We start from the raw sequence: 15,506 nt of genomic DNA, 5'->3' as shown, positions 1-15,506 counted from the left end.
ATATTTTAAATTGTAAAAAGTATTTCCAAATATGCTGATCTGGTGCTGAAGAAACATTTCTTATTTTTGTCTTATTTATGATTTTGGAAAGAAATTGATAATAAACCAAGGATGCATGACAAATCTTAGATGATTCATTATTCTAACATCAAAAAAAATGTTTTTATTTCAAATAAATGCTTTCTTTAGCACCTTCTAATAAAGAATCCTGAAGAAAATGTATGGCCGTTTTCAACTGCTGGATACTTCAGCTGTTTTCCTTAGTGATAATAAGAAAAAGAAATGTTTCTTAAGCAGCAAATTGCCATATTATAATGATTTTGATCCCCAGTGGGTGTGTGTTGACACTGAAACACTATGATGCTCTGACTTTAAATGAAACCTGCTCATTGTTGCAAACATCTTTGATTCTGGCATTTCTTCAGTGTGACTTGTGTAGGATTTGAAATGATGATTTAGAGAAAAATACAATCTATTCAATGAGAGAGTCAAACAAATCAAGATCATTTTGCTTCAAATCAAGACAATGAATGCATGATCTGTTAGGCTACAACAACAACATTACAGCTATATGAAGAGCCCACCTCCGTTTTCCTGCATCTGTAATAACAGTGTTGCCTTTATTATGCCATATGCAAATCTGCACTCCACTGTAAACACTGTAAATATACTATTGTATCAGTATGATTTGTTAGCGAGACAGGAAATTACAGGAAAAAAAAAAAGAGGGAGGTGGGTGGCAAGACGGTAACCACTGTTCTCCAAAATGTCATAAAGGAATGCAAATGTTAGTTTCACAGAACAGTATGTACACAACAAATGCATTCTATCAAAAGCTTTAAATTGTAAGAAAATAGCAAGGGAATGGAAAAAAAGTTTTGATACGATTAATAAAAATTTAGATTAAACCTAATAATATTTGATCATCCTTTTATCTGATTTCTTTTCGGACATTCTCATCTTCCAACACTCCCAGTAATCTGATATGATGCAATACTCAGCAAGTGATGAGCAGATATGTTGAAAAATTGCAATTGCAAAAAAGAAAAAAAGAATTTATTGAACTCATTTTGAAAGTGCTGAATCTGCTTTCAAGTGTATCTGATTTTAATATTTTCCCCCAAATTCAGAGAGTCATATAAGCTCTTGACCACTGGGCTTTGTGGTGCTTTAACCACTCCCTTAACCAAATTTTCCAGTTCCGCTGCTATTGTACTGTTTTTGCTCGAGTCTCATTCTGCTCATTCGATTTTTTTTTCCCCTTGATTACACATATTGTGCAAATTGGCTTCATTACTTGCAGAATTTTGAGCACTTTTACGGGCATTTGCAGTCAGCTTGAGGTTTCCTGCTACGTCACAAGCTTTCCAGAACTCACTCAGTATAAAGAGCCAGGGGGGGATACCTCCACAGTTATTACATGACACAATGATTATCACACTTATTAGAATCTTTATATATATCCCACTGGGATTGGGTGAGTACCTGCTGAGCTTCAAATGTTTGTTGCTTTTCAAGCACAGATAGTCTAGATGCTAACCGCTTTACCCCTCTGTGGCAAGACAGCTTGAATCCTAAAGTACATTTTATTAATAATGACTTTTTTTTATGAAGAATGTATCTATTATCCTTTGTTCTATGACAGTTAAGATGTTTCTTTTAATATGCAGCAAATCTGAAGTGAACTAGGTTGAACTTTGACCTAAATGTACCACTTCCAAACATCCGGATCCTTATTTTCAGACAGAATTCTGAGGCTCTTTTGGAACATTATTTATGTGTGCATATTATACAAGTTTCTGGATTATTATTTTAATGTGTACCTTGAAGTAGCCTAATTTTGACATACATTTTTAATCAGATTCAAACTTTTCTTGTAGCCTACTTAGTAACATGAATATTATAAAGTTAAATTATATAAAAAAAATAAAATAATAATACTAATAAAAAAAAAAACATAAAGCAGTGAGTATTTAGGTTACGTCTGATGATCTTGTGTTTTGTTTCCAGCTCTGGATGTGTCTCAGCCGTATCGTGTGGTTGGGAACGAGAGAGAAGTCCCTCTCCGCTGCTCCTTCAGTTCAAGGTTAAAGCCAGAGGAAATGCAGGTGTCTCTCTACAGAGGTTCGCACGGCCGTGAGAAGATCTGCAGCGCTTATGTCAACCTCTCCGAGCCCTACTTCACAACAGTTGGCACCTTTAACTGCAGCGGGAAAATTAGCTCTAAAAGAGTGGACATGATGATCTCTGGACTGCGAGGGAACGACACAGACATCTATCGCTGTGAGATCGAGATCATCTTCCCACCTCCGTATCTCAGAAAGATTGGAAACGGCACTATTGTTTACATACAAGGTAAGCGATAACCTAGTCTTGTTTTCAGTCTCTTGCATGTGGTTTCCCCACAGTTTCACAGTTTTTTGTACACAGTTGTTCATGTAGAGATCTATAACAATGTTTTGTTTTTGTATTAAAACTACTAATGATAACCACTGAAAAAAATAAGCAAGCAATGCTATTTTAAAGCAGGCATGAGGTAAACACCTAAATGAAATAGTGTATGTTATCATACATTTTAACCCAGTATGTAAAAAAAAAAAATTGTATATACATAACTTATTTGATTTAGTGTTCATGACACTTAGCTGTTGTTCATTGTTAAATCTCTAGAGGGAGCTAGAATTATAAAAGAGTGAATAAGGAGATGTTGTGGCCTCCTGAAGTCAAGTCGATGGAAATGGGGCCTCCCCGGCACATTCAACTTTACAGCACTGCGTGCTCTACATTTTGAAATAACCAGTGGAAACTTTGACTTTTTCGCGAGAATGATGTTTTCTTTGAAAATGTAGATTTCTTTATGACGCAAGTGTGCTGATGTAAGCTCTTAAAAACCTTAAAGGACTGAAAAAACACTCATCAAAGATGAGAAGGGAAGCTGTGAAAGACAGCTTCCTGTTGTCATCCACTAAATTTGGATCATTGTAAAAATTAAAAATAAATGATTCACATAGGCCAAGATTTTTGTGAAAATAATTCTGGGTGGGCGTAGGTCGCCATCCATAATGCAACTTTAGTAATAACTAATCTTCTATCTTCTTTCATAGAAACCCCAATCTGCTCCAATGCATCCACCCAGAGCCAGATTCAAGGCCAGAACCAGGCCTTAGAGCGGGAAAATGACAAATATATTAATATAGGCCCACTTCCCCTGCTATATGCCATCCTAATCATCGCTTCCTGCAGTTTTATTCTACAGGTGAGAAATATGTCTATTCTAATGCTTTTCTTTAAGTTTTTCTGTCGACAAGCTGTTTAGACATTTCTGAATATTTACTCAAGTTCAGACTTTGACAATAATGTGAACAAATGTCACTAATATGTCATTTATCTCTATAACACAGATGATCACCTGCAAATGGAGGGCCTCTGTATCGACGGCACCTATGCTTTCACAAAAAGAACGCTATATGAAATTCTAAGGGGGTAATATCTCCGTTTGCATGTGCTCACATGCATTCTTACCTGCATGTACTTGCATGTCATTTTCTTCTGCATGTATTTTCATGTAAAATTAACCTGCATGTTTTGACATGTACTCAAAGTGTTTTCCATTTGCATGTACTCACATGAATTCTCACTTGCATGTATTAACATGTATTTACATAATATTTGACCACTGTCTTTATTATTTCATTTTCTTTGAAGTTTATCAGAATTAAATAAATTGTTTTTTACATTTAACCCGTGTGCTGTTCTGAAAATATATTACTTATGACTTTTGCTTGTAAATCTCCCATTATTATCACCAAATACTGGATTTTATGTTTTTTCATTTGTTTTCATTCATTTAGCACAGGTCTTCTTTAATTATATATTTATATATATATATATATATATATATATATATATATATATATATATAGAGAGAGAGAGAGAGAGAGAGAGAGAGAGAGAGAGTGAGAACGAGAGCGAGAGAGAGAGATAGAGATATATAGAGATATATAGATATAGATATATATAGACATAATGATAAAGATATAATGATATTTTGACCCTCTCTGGCTCTGGGTAAATAAATAATTATTCTAACAATTCTAACATTAAAGTGACAAAATGTTTTTGGGTATATGACACTGTACAACTCATTATATACAGTTACTACGAAAGGTTCACACAAACCCTTGATGTCTTAATTGATATTTTCCACCTTAAATGTGCTATTGAAACCAACTAAATTCATGTTACAAAAAAGAAAGAATATTAACAACCTAAAATTACCTGGTTGCACTATTGCACATATTTTATTATAACTGGACATGTTACTCTGTTTGGAATTACCAATTGCATTCTTACTAAAAAAATGATTATCCTTTAGTCACTTTATGAAATTACATGACCCTTATTCAAAAAGACCGGCTGCTGTATTAAAAGCAAAAGTTGCTTCAGCTTAATTTTACTTAACGGGTATGTAACTAGGTTAGTCTTGTAATTTATTTGTTTGTTACTTGTATTGGAAAAATTCTATGATTTATATTGGATTATTTTTTTACATCACAAAAACCTGCAATAACCCTCCTCTCGTAAAAAAAAAAGTGGATGTACTCAAATAACGCAACAGATCGAAATGACTTTTTATCAGCGTAAAACATTCGAATGTCATCAATCAGCATCAGTCTTTCCCATCGCCAAGACACGAAGAAGAAAGAAATGCGACAAAGGCATCACAAATGTTTTTCAGTTTTTGTGAAGCTCAGCTATCCATCACAAAAACAGGACATGATGATTCTACCTGACAACTTGCTGTGCTTTCATATTTGTGATGCTTCAACAGGATGTGGAACTGAAAAGAGCTTGGTTCACAATATATATACACGTCTGAATCACAAACAACTCTTGCCACAACTAGGACAGGTTAATTGCAACTTTAACAAGCTTTCTTTCATTGTTTGCCTGATTGGTTTAGAGAAGAAAATAAAACCAGTTTAAATCACGAGTCTAAATTTCTGGCTAATGTAAAACCACCATTACACAGTTTTACATACAGTAGCTAAACATTTGATCATAACTACTGTGAACAAAAAAAGAATATATACTTCTTTTTTAAATCTTATGAAACTAAACTGCATATGAAAGTAAGTGGATCAGAATTACTTTATTGCGCATTTAGTAAGATACGGGTTTTTCCTAACATGGCTGTACATCAAACATTTTCCTTTCAACAACTTCATATTACAAGAAGGCTGCCCACTCACATCCTCACTAACAGACGCACGCCTCAGCTGGGACACCTTAAGAAAAACGGTAATATCACACTTTATGATTCACTTCACAATAATGAATTGTTTTAACAAGTATGTTAAATGTTGCAGTCCTCTCTTATCGCTTAATCGAATTCTCACATCACATCGAGCAACAGATATGTCTGTGGGTGATATTAATCACCTAAGCCCACATACTTCCTGTGTTTTCTCTCTCCAGCAAAAACAAACTGAAGAGCTTCAGCCAGCATCACAGTCTCGAACGGACAAGGAAACGTTACCATGCCTGACAGGTTCACTTTGCTCACTATCAGCTTTTCTTTTTTACTTCACAATGGTAAGAGACTAACCTTTTTAATGTTGTTGTCAGTTACCGTTCTGTGTCAAACACGCTGATTAAAACGCCTGAGACTCATTTAGACCAGATTAAACTCCTAGCAGGTTTGGTCTTGGTACAGGTTTTAGATGGGGAATGATGTTTTTAACTGGCACAGTCTAGTTTAAGTGCTTATTGTTGTGTGTAGAATCCGATCACTAAAACCAGCATGAAAGTAGACAGAAGTTAAATTACACTGGGAACCAGCAATAAGTCGGTTAACTGGCCATTTACGGTAAATCTAGTTTGACATTTTTCTTGGGGTCAGCAGTAAACCATCAGCATATTAAAATAAATCGATGCACTAATCGATTGCCAAAACCAGATTAAACTAATATTCTGGTTTCCGGAGACAGTTGTCATATGCCTGTATTCATTTTAAGTCCTGTAAAGTATCATGAATATTAATCAGAAATGAATATTCATTTACTGTATACTTGCATTTTTAAATGTAGGCAATTCTGGGTGATGTTAGATACAGACATTCAACAGTTTTTGTGTACAATTGCAATGACATGCACTGATGACAATGACATGAAAAGTTGATTCAAATACTGTTCAAACCTACTAAAAGCATCATAAGTATCAAAAAGCATGTCTTATGTTGATTTAGATTAAGCTGATACATTTCAGCAATATGTATATATTCAGGAATAGTCTGATAGCTGTGGAGCAAGTCAATGTTATTTTCAGATAGGCTTTAAAATGATGTGCAACATGATTGACGTCAAACCGTTTTCTCAAAGTCAGTTCAAATATACAATGTTAATCTATAAGTGGACTAAATTGAATTTCTTTTTCTGTGACCTCAGTTTGTAGTTGGAACGTGAGTGAACCTCTCAACCACACATTCAATGACGACGACTCTGTCAGTGTCACATGCATGTTTTATGGAGAAGAAAAGTTTGAATTGGAAGCTAAGCTGAAAAAAAATGGTGTGAATTTTTGTGAGGTTTCTTCAGAAGAAACCAAGTGTAAATGGGAGCATAAGGACAATAAATTCACGTTCACCTTAATGGAACCTCCTCAGACCTGGCACAAAGATATATTTTCCTGTGAGATATCCAAAATAAAACCATTCCCAATTGAACCTAAAACAGGACCGGGAATTAAGCTTTTCCGAGGTAGGTTCACCCCATGCGATCTACAAAGTACATCAGTTAATCAGTTTTACATACCTAAAAATCACACAAGGGATGTGGATTATTTCAGATTTAGTTTGAATCTTGCATTGAAAAAAAAAAAGAAAAAAAATCTATAACCTTTATATTATGATAATAATAATAATATATATTTTTTTTAAGGTTGCAAATATACATTTGCTCCACTGAACAACAGCTGTCCAATCACTAACCAAACAACTGGAGCACTTCCCACACCTGAAGTACAGCCCACACTTGATGACACGTATACCCTATTAATCTGTGGTCTGCTCATAGTGGTGGTAATGCTGTCTCTCTACAGCATTATTCTTACTGCCGTCTACATCAGATTGAGGGTAAAACTTATTTCCTTGAAATAAAACTGTTTGTGTTGTTTTATATTGTCTTTACCACTGAATAGCTGTATACATATCTTGTTGCATTCATTTATTTAATCAATAAGGAGAGGCGGTGCTATACTGTGAATATACTGCAGTCACAGTGCTGTTATGATGCACAACAAAATGACTATATTCACACTACAGCACTACCTCAAGGACCTTTATTTTATTATAAAGCAATCACCGTTAATAGAACGCTACTAAGCAACAATCAATCACAATCTAAGACCAGAAATATACTGTACATTTTATTATTCATATTCATATTCATATTCATATAGGACTTCTGTCCTGTTTTTGTTTTTGTCTTTTGTGTGCAAGCTTCATTTTGATGGTCTGCTGTTTATTTGATTTCAATAAAACCGTCAACTTGACTTAGTATCTTTAAAAGCATTTTAAAGGAATAGTTCACCCAAATATGAACATTTTTACCCTCAGGCCATCCAAGATTTAGAGCAATTTAGCATTACATCACTTGCTCACCACTGGATCAACTGCAGAGAATGGGTGCTGTCAGAATGAGAGTCCAAACAAATGATAAAAACATCACAACACGACTCCAGCCTATTTATTAATGTCTTGTGAAGTGAGAAGCTGCATGTTTGTAAGAAACAAATCCATTATGAAGACATTTTAACTTCAAACAGTTGGCTACAAATCCTCCATCCATATTACTGTGATCTCCAGTGCAAAACTCGTCTTGTCTGAATCAGGAGAGAAATATACACAACTCAAGCACTGCTTACAAGCAAAGTTATTATGGATTATTTGGGCCACCAAAACACTTTAATGATGAATTTGTTAATAAACACGTAGATTGAAAAGACTTTGGACATTTGTGGATTATTATAATGTGTTTATAAAATCTCATTCTGACGGCACCCATTCACTGCAGCGGATCCATTGCTGAGCAAGTAATGTAATGGTCAATTTTTCCAAATACTGATGGAAATACAAACTCACATACAAATCACAGTGCAATATAGCCATCAAATATTTGTTATTCTAAGCTTACATTTTGTATCTTGCTACTGAGCTGTTATGAACTGTATTTATATATTATGTTTTTCATCTTGCTCTCCAGGTCACAAATCTTGAATCTATGGACACTCTAACCTACGTGCCAATGCAGGTAAAGGATTTCCTCTGTGGTGCCAACCCTTTATGTGTGCACGTAATGCAATATGTCTATGGTTTCTGTTGAACCAGCACTTCAAACACAAATTCTTTTACTGTTTCAGAGGAATGTAAAACGGCGTGATCTAGAAAACACTGAATATGTGGACATGCGTGAAGTGCAGAAGCGGGAAGGATACCACAGAGATATGAACCACAACTCTCATCTTGAAAGTATCAGAGGCCATTTTTAATGGCATCAGTGAGCTCATGCTTTACCTGTTCTATGAATTTACTGCTTGTTATACTTAAGCTACATCATAGAAAATCACAGGATAAAACTGATGCCTGTCTACCAAGCAAAACTGACTTTTTTGAATACCTAAATCTGCATATTGCTCCTGCACCTCAATCAACTGCTCAATTAAGTCTTGATGTTCTGTTGCACATGGATTCATCTGGTGGCTTGTACTACCCAATGCTGAACTGTAGCTTTGCCAAGCTAAATGTAGCCTATATAAAATATCTAGTTAGGGCATTTTTGTAATAATTATTTTGATCCCATGGACCAATAATCAATGATTATATCAGTTTTTTTTTTTTTTTTTTTTACTCCTGACCCCCAACCAAAAAAAGAAAAAGGAAATAAATAAACTTTTTTTCTAATCATAAACAGGCTTTATACAGAGACTATATTGAATGATGAATTCAATTTGCTGATTATTTGGTGAAGTAAATAAAGAAAAATACAGTAAAATAAGCTCTCACAAACGTGTTAGCCTATATAGGCTTATAGATGTGCATGGCAGATATATATTCTATATATATAGAATAGAATAAGCAGACACAAACTAATTTTTATTATTCAAAATTCGTATTTCATTAAAAATCCAAAAGAAAATTATAAAGCTTGTTTTGAATGTAGGCTATATAAATGCTTAATTTAATTTCTAGCTTTTTTAAGCTTCTCTATACCGACGTTATCTGGTGCTATACTGACTTTGGCTTCTTTTTACACTGTAAAAAATAAATTAATTAAGTAATTCAGACCTCCTCAACTAAAAAGTTTTCTTTTGACTGATATCACACATTTTTCAATCGGCCTAACTGAATTTGTGTGAATTAGTGATTCCATCTAAATGTTCCAATTGGCCAAATTGAATGTCAATTTAGTAACCAGTCACTTGAAAATTTTGAGTTGGATACGTTTTTTTTTTTTTTTTTTTTTTTTACAGTGTACTACGAAAACAAAACAAGAGCACCTCATAGGTTAGTTACTGGAGAAATATATCTTGCAAATGCACCCGTGGTCTCTACAATCCTCATGCATTATCTATGTATATTTAGATTGCTTTGAGCCATTGGTTAACTATGTAGAAGTACAATGTCTGCACTTTGGCGTGAGAAAGCTATTGTGAACTGCTATAACCTCCAGTAGTCTATGAACACCAATTTCTCATTATAGCATATAGCATATAATTATAGGAAATATGTAGGTACTTTATAAGTCTAACGACCCTTGTCATTAGACTTATGAAGTACCTTCATATTTCCTCAATTTGAAGACTGTCCCAGATTACCCAAAGCACGCTGTCCCACATTGTGGGACAACAAAAAAAGTTTGAAAAAAAAATAAAAAAACACCGAACCCCAAACTGCTCCACGGGTGCCGCAGCATAAATGGCTGCCCACTGCTCCGGGTGTGTGTTCATGTTTGTGTGTGTGTGTGTTCACGTTGTGTGTGTGGACTTTGAATGGGTTAAATGCAAAGCACGAATTCTGAGTATGGGTCACCGTACTTGGGTGTATGTCATGTCACGTCATTCACTTCACATCACAAAATGTTATTAGAACAGGAAATAGGCACACTTTTAAGTGAGTTTAGGTGTCCCAGATTACCCAAATACACCCTATAATAAAAAACAAAAAAAACTGTAACATACTTTACATATGTGTGTTTGCTCTGACTAGTCTACAGGCCTACAATTTGTTTCAAACACTGATAGAAAGAGATATGCAGAGATATAGGCTACAGAAAGAAATAGCCTATCTCTTTGTAGATCTGGCCACAATATGAGCATGCCTGGTCACAATTCTTGATAGTGAGAGATATCATGCCTCTGAATACACGAGTTCCGTGTATAATGTCAACAAATATGACATTGCACTTAAGAATATTATTTTATAATAGCAGCTAAACACTTCATAGCCTAGACAGTAATTCAAAATCAAGAATCTTTTGATGATGTGCAACTAAACTTTGACGGCACCATCAATTCTGTGGAAAAAACTCTGACTTACCTGTGAAAAAGACAACATAGTCTTGGCCTACGCTTTCGCATCTCTCTCATGTGCATACTTTCCACCTCATGCAGAAGCTGCGACACATGAACCGAGCAACTGACAATATCATTCAACCTCAAACCACATCCACTCGTTTCATGCAAACTAATGTTCTGTTTTTGAGAACTTAGGTTCTATTTTTAAGGTTTTTTTTTTTGACAAATGATTTTTTTTTGTGTCTCTGCCTCCTCTTCTTAATCCAGTTATGGAGATAAACATGCACACAATCTTGTCATACACAACAACAATAACAACAAAAACAATGTATATATATATATATATATATATATATATATATATATATATATATATATATATATATATATATATATATTAATAATATAATATATAAGATATATATATATATATATATATATATATATATATATATAAGAATAAATTAAAAACCATACAATGTTTTTTTTTTTATTTTTTTTTATTCAAGTAAATTGGCATCATTGTATGCTTCCCACAGAGAGTTAACGCTCCTGTTGAACCGGATGTGATTCCTTCTCCGTCTCGGTGTTGTCGTTGCACGGCCAATGGCGGATGGAGCCTGAGCATTTGTTCTGGAAAACGTACGTTTTGCACAAATATACTCGAGACTCTCGAGTATCGATCGGCAGGTCAAAGCTTTCAGATCGCACGTGTGTCTTTGGCCCTGACCAGATCTGCGCCCGTCAGCATGGATGTGAATCTGACCATCTCTCTGATGCGGGGCCAGATGGGCGCTGTTATTGAGAAAGCCGTGAACGTCGCGGTGGAGACCGTGTTAGGAGAGATGATCCGGGTGGTCGGGCTCAAGTTCGAGGAGATAAAACGTGACATGACCGCTAAAGAGAAGGAGAACGAAAACATCAGGAGGATGTTGGAGGCGTCCCGCTGTCAGATGAAAACCATGCGCAAGTACATCAGCGTCCTGTCTGCTAAAGACCCTAACCACAGACTGTATCAGGGAGAGGGAGACATGGCTACAACATCCACAGGGGTGCACTGCAGAAGAAGACCGACGAGCACTGTGCCGGTGTGTGCCAAAACCCCAGACCCCTGTCCCAGACCTAGAGTCTCTGAGCCCGCCCCCGTGGCTGGACCCTCATGGGTGAGACAGCAGATGCACATTTCCAAAGAAACAGTAAGAAGTGAGAATCACAATGCTGATGTCCATATTGAAGATATCCATGGATCATCAGTTCATAAAGGTATGGAACGCCTCCTTCATAGATCTGTGTAGGTAATGCGTGATATGCAGTACTTTCCAGTTTCCCATCATGCATGTCATAATATTTTCAACCAAAATATGACAGGTAACTAACTTTTCACACACTATCACAACCAAGTGAACACAAGACTTTTAAAAACATTTCATAAATCTGTTTTAAGTGGGTCTCCTCATTTTTGCCACTAGGATAAAAACTAATTAAGAAATATTCCAGATATTATTCTTTTTCTTCATGGTCATTATAGCGTTTTATTTGGTAGTCAATTTCCTCAGTTTCAATTTCCATCCTGTTATCATTCAGCAGGATGTGACTATTTTTGTTGGAGACAACTGTACAAACATATCTATTAGCATTTGATGTATTTTGTTATGTTTTCTGTATTAGTTGGTTTGCCTTACTCTTTAAACATTGAATTATATTTAAATAAATCACAGAAATTGATATGATTGTCAAAATGTAACTTAAGCTCTTGTTCCACCCTGTTAGTTTTCTTGCTTTTATGTAAATAATCATATTATAATTTCTTAAACTATGGACTACACTTGTATACACTTACATTGTTGTAGTTACACCTACTTAAAGTATAACAAGCATACTCATTTTTAAGAGCTGCTTAACAGGACTTACCCAACAATTCCATTGTCAGTAATGATACACGCAAATATCACAAGATATATATCACAGACACTTTTAAAGGAACAAGCACAAACAGTAAACAAATATCCATGTGAATTTATCCATTTATGAATCCATACGTTTACATGACGCAAACCCTTTTATAAACTACACTTTCATATTGTATTGTAATAGTAACAGAAGCATATTCATAACTTTTTAAGAAGCTACAGAGCTCAAAATGTGCCGCATAAAATTCCATTACTAGTGATTGCAGCAAGAGATGGGTAACTAGTGTATTTTAATTGCAGATTGTGTACTTAGATCTTGTGGGAGGCCAATATGATGTCTAAAGCAGACTGGTCTAATGTTGGCACATACAGTATCATATGCACAACATGAATACATTTATATAAACACTTATTATATATGTAAGTGAGCTCCCATGGAATAAACTTTTTTTTTGCACACACAAACACACACATATATTAAAACGGGTAAATATGTGGACATGAAAATGTATTTCATTACTGGAATTACTCGCAGTCATGAAAAAAAGAAAAGACACCATATTGAATTACATGGTTTTCCACATGTCAATAAATAAATAAATCATCTGGTCATTGGCAGAGCTTAAAATTTGGACAATTACACATCAGATGAACAACAACAACACATGACATATCACACGCTTGTTATTCATTTATCAAAACCTAGGCCAAAATGGAAAAGCCACGTGTGACAAATTAAGGACACCCTTACTATTAACTTGGTAATTAAGAAGGTAAGTAACGGTCAGGCACTGCCAATCAAATAGCTTTATATTAATTGACTAATCATCAGAAAGTGTGAGCAGCTCTATAAAAGCAGATATTTTAGCAGTGTGTCAGTACAATGCTACAGAGGAAAGACATCAGCATTGCTCTTAGAGAAGCAATTATTGCTTCCATCAATTCATTTCAAGTTTATTTGTATAGCGCTTTTTATGATAAAAATCATCACAAAGCAACTTTACAGAAAACTAAGTTTCTACAATATTTAGTAGAATCAATCTGGGAGGAGTACGGCCATTTCCAAACAATATGAAGTCTGTCGTTCCACAGTGAGGAAGAAAATTCACAAGTGGAAGACATTCAAGACAGACACCAATCTTCCCATGAGTGGACATCCCAGGAAATTCACCCCATGCTTGGACCATACAATACTCTTGAGAAACTACAGACAGCCCAAGAACAACACCTCAGACTGCGTTAACATGTTAAATGATAAAGTTTGTGACCTTACGATTAGAAAAAAAAAACAGACAAGTATGGCATGCTGGAAGGGTTGCCAGAAAAAAGCATCTCCTCTCTAAAAGTTTTGCAAAGCTGCATCCGATCAAACCATAAGACTTCTAGAACAGTGTCATTTGAACCCAAAATTGGGTCATGCAACAGGAAAATGATCCCAAGCACAAGAGCAAATCTACAACAGAGCGGCTTGGAAAATAAATGGATCAAGGTTGCAGCAATCCAGACCTCATACTGACTGAAATACTGAGGAAAGCTGTGCATAAACAAATGCCCACAAACATTGATAAACTGGAGCAACATTGTAAAGAAGAGTGAGCCAAAACTCCCCAGAACGATGTGAGAGACTGATAAAATCATACAGAAAATGATTACTTCGAGTTATTGCTGCTAAAAGTGGCTCTAAAAGTAACTAAATCATAGGGTGTCCTGAATTTGCCACACATGGCCTTTTTTTCACATGACTGTATATGTCTTTCATTATTTCTTAATGTTAAAATGTGTACTTTTTTTGTTTTATGACTGTTCAATAAAGCAGTGTTGTATGTTTTATTCATCAAAGCAGTGAGTATTCTTATTCTTTCCTAATGTTTTCCCTCAACTCAGTAGAAAGTGACTTGTGTTGTTTTCGTAGTTAAGATCTCAAGCCCTCGTCTGGTGGACAGTCAGGCGCTTCTGTCTGAGATTAGTGATCCAGTATGGGGTCAAAACCCTCTGGCCTCTGCAGAGACTGGGCACACAGACATGCCGGACAGCAGCGTCCTCTCTGCACCCATGATGGCAGATGAAAGTGTGTCATCCCAAACTACAAGCACAGTGGCATTTGGAGCACCTTCACTTAAAATCAAACGGGAGGAAGCGGAAGTTGAAATAGTCTGTGTGAAGGATGAACACGCAGAAGCTGGCAGCATCCCTAGATTAGAATATTCTGACCCAGAACTTCACCAGGAAGTGGGAGAACCAGACCTCGGGGTCTCACTAGATCTACCCGCTTCATTTCAAGCTCTTCAGAGTCCAGGCACTGCAGCTGACATTGCAATCCCAGAATTCATGAGTGTGGACCCAACTACCTGTAAGTATAAAATTGAACATTTCAGCACTGGTTTATTTGGGATCAATTCTAAATCCTTGATATTACGCGCATGTAACCAAAACAACAATGGTGTACAAACCTTTTTTTTATTGCATAAAAGCTTTACACTTCAAAAGGCATACATTTGTACTGGACAAGGAAATAAGAATGACAGTAAGTTTTTATGAAACTGATTTTAATAAACTGGTTTGTGTTAAAGCAAGATGATAAAATGCTAACCATCTTAGTATATTGTGGCAGCTGCTTTGCTGAACAGCTTGCTTTTAAAAATTCTCAGCTTGAAGGATATATTTGATCAGATTTTCCATGTGGTCGTGCACCAAAAATGACTATATAAATGATTGAGCTCTTCCCTCAAAGGCAATCAAGACAAAGTGTACAAAACTAGTGTACAATGGTGTTTTAATGCCATGTTGAAAAAAAATCTAAGATTACGAGAATAAAGTCGAAATAATAAGAGAATAAAAGAAAAATTGAGAATTAAGGAATAAAGTAGCTCTGTTAAAGTTTTATTTTTAATACCCTACAAATATATGTGAGATTATTAGCAGACATCATACCATGCGTCATACAGTATGCTTGGAAATAATATATATATTATAATATAATACATATCTTCCATTGCATTCGTTATCTGTAGTGCACCAGCCACC

The 15,506-nt window shown here is 35.4% G+C and overlaps 3 protein-coding genes across 6 annotated transcripts in view; all 3 read left to right on the top strand.

The window, feature by feature from the left end:
- Positions 1–1,325: 1,325 nt before the first annotated feature.
- LOC128020316 (T-cell-specific surface glycoprotein CD28) lies at positions 1,326–3,780 on the top strand. Its single transcript, XM_052607153.1, has 4 exons — positions 1,326–1,477; positions 2,011–2,355; positions 3,105–3,256; positions 3,402–3,780. The coding sequence occupies exons 1-4, from the start codon at positions 1,429–1,431 to the stop codon at positions 3,477–3,479; spliced, it is 624 nt and encodes a 207-aa protein (XP_052463113.1). The 5' UTR covers positions 1,326–1,428; the 3' UTR covers positions 3,480–3,780.
- Positions 3,781–4,920: 1,140 nt separating this feature from the next.
- LOC128019639 (uncharacterized) lies at positions 4,921–9,450 on the top strand. The gene is made up of 6 exons (XM_052605728.1): positions 4,921–5,301; positions 5,479–5,595; positions 6,447–6,758; positions 6,939–7,132; positions 8,262–8,309; positions 8,419–9,450. Exons 2-6 carry the CDS (start codon positions 5,541–5,543, stop codon positions 8,545–8,547), a joined length of 738 nt encoding a protein of 245 aa, XP_052461688.1. The 5' UTR covers positions 4,921–5,301; positions 5,479–5,540; the 3' UTR covers positions 8,548–9,450.
- Positions 9,451–11,140: 1,690 nt separating this feature from the next.
- The window catches only part of LOC128019638 (uncharacterized), a 12,670-nt gene continuing 8,304 nt past the window's right edge, over positions 11,141–15,506 (top strand). For 2 of the 4 annotated variants that reach the window (XM_052605726.1, XM_052605725.1), the window contains exons 1-2: positions 11,146–11,835; positions 14,395–14,832. In XM_052605726.1, coding sequence (XP_052461686.1) covers positions 11,322–11,835; positions 14,395–14,832 — 952 coding nt within the window. In that variant the 5' untranslated portion in view covers positions 11,146–11,321. Of the gene's footprint in view, positions 11,836–14,394; positions 14,833–15,506 lie in introns of all 4 variants that reach the window. The other 2 variants (XM_052605724.1, XM_052605727.1) reach the window with 2 other exon arrangements.

The sequence above is a fragment of the Carassius gibelio genome, chromosome A9 (assembly GCF_023724105.1).
Source record: "Carassius gibelio isolate Cgi1373 ecotype wild population from Czech Republic chromosome A9, carGib1.2-hapl.c, whole genome shotgun sequence".
Classification (NCBI taxonomy): domain Eukaryota; kingdom Metazoa; phylum Chordata; class Actinopteri; order Cypriniformes; family Cyprinidae; genus Carassius; species Carassius gibelio.
This window is presented reverse-complemented; position numbering and strand designations above follow the sequence as displayed.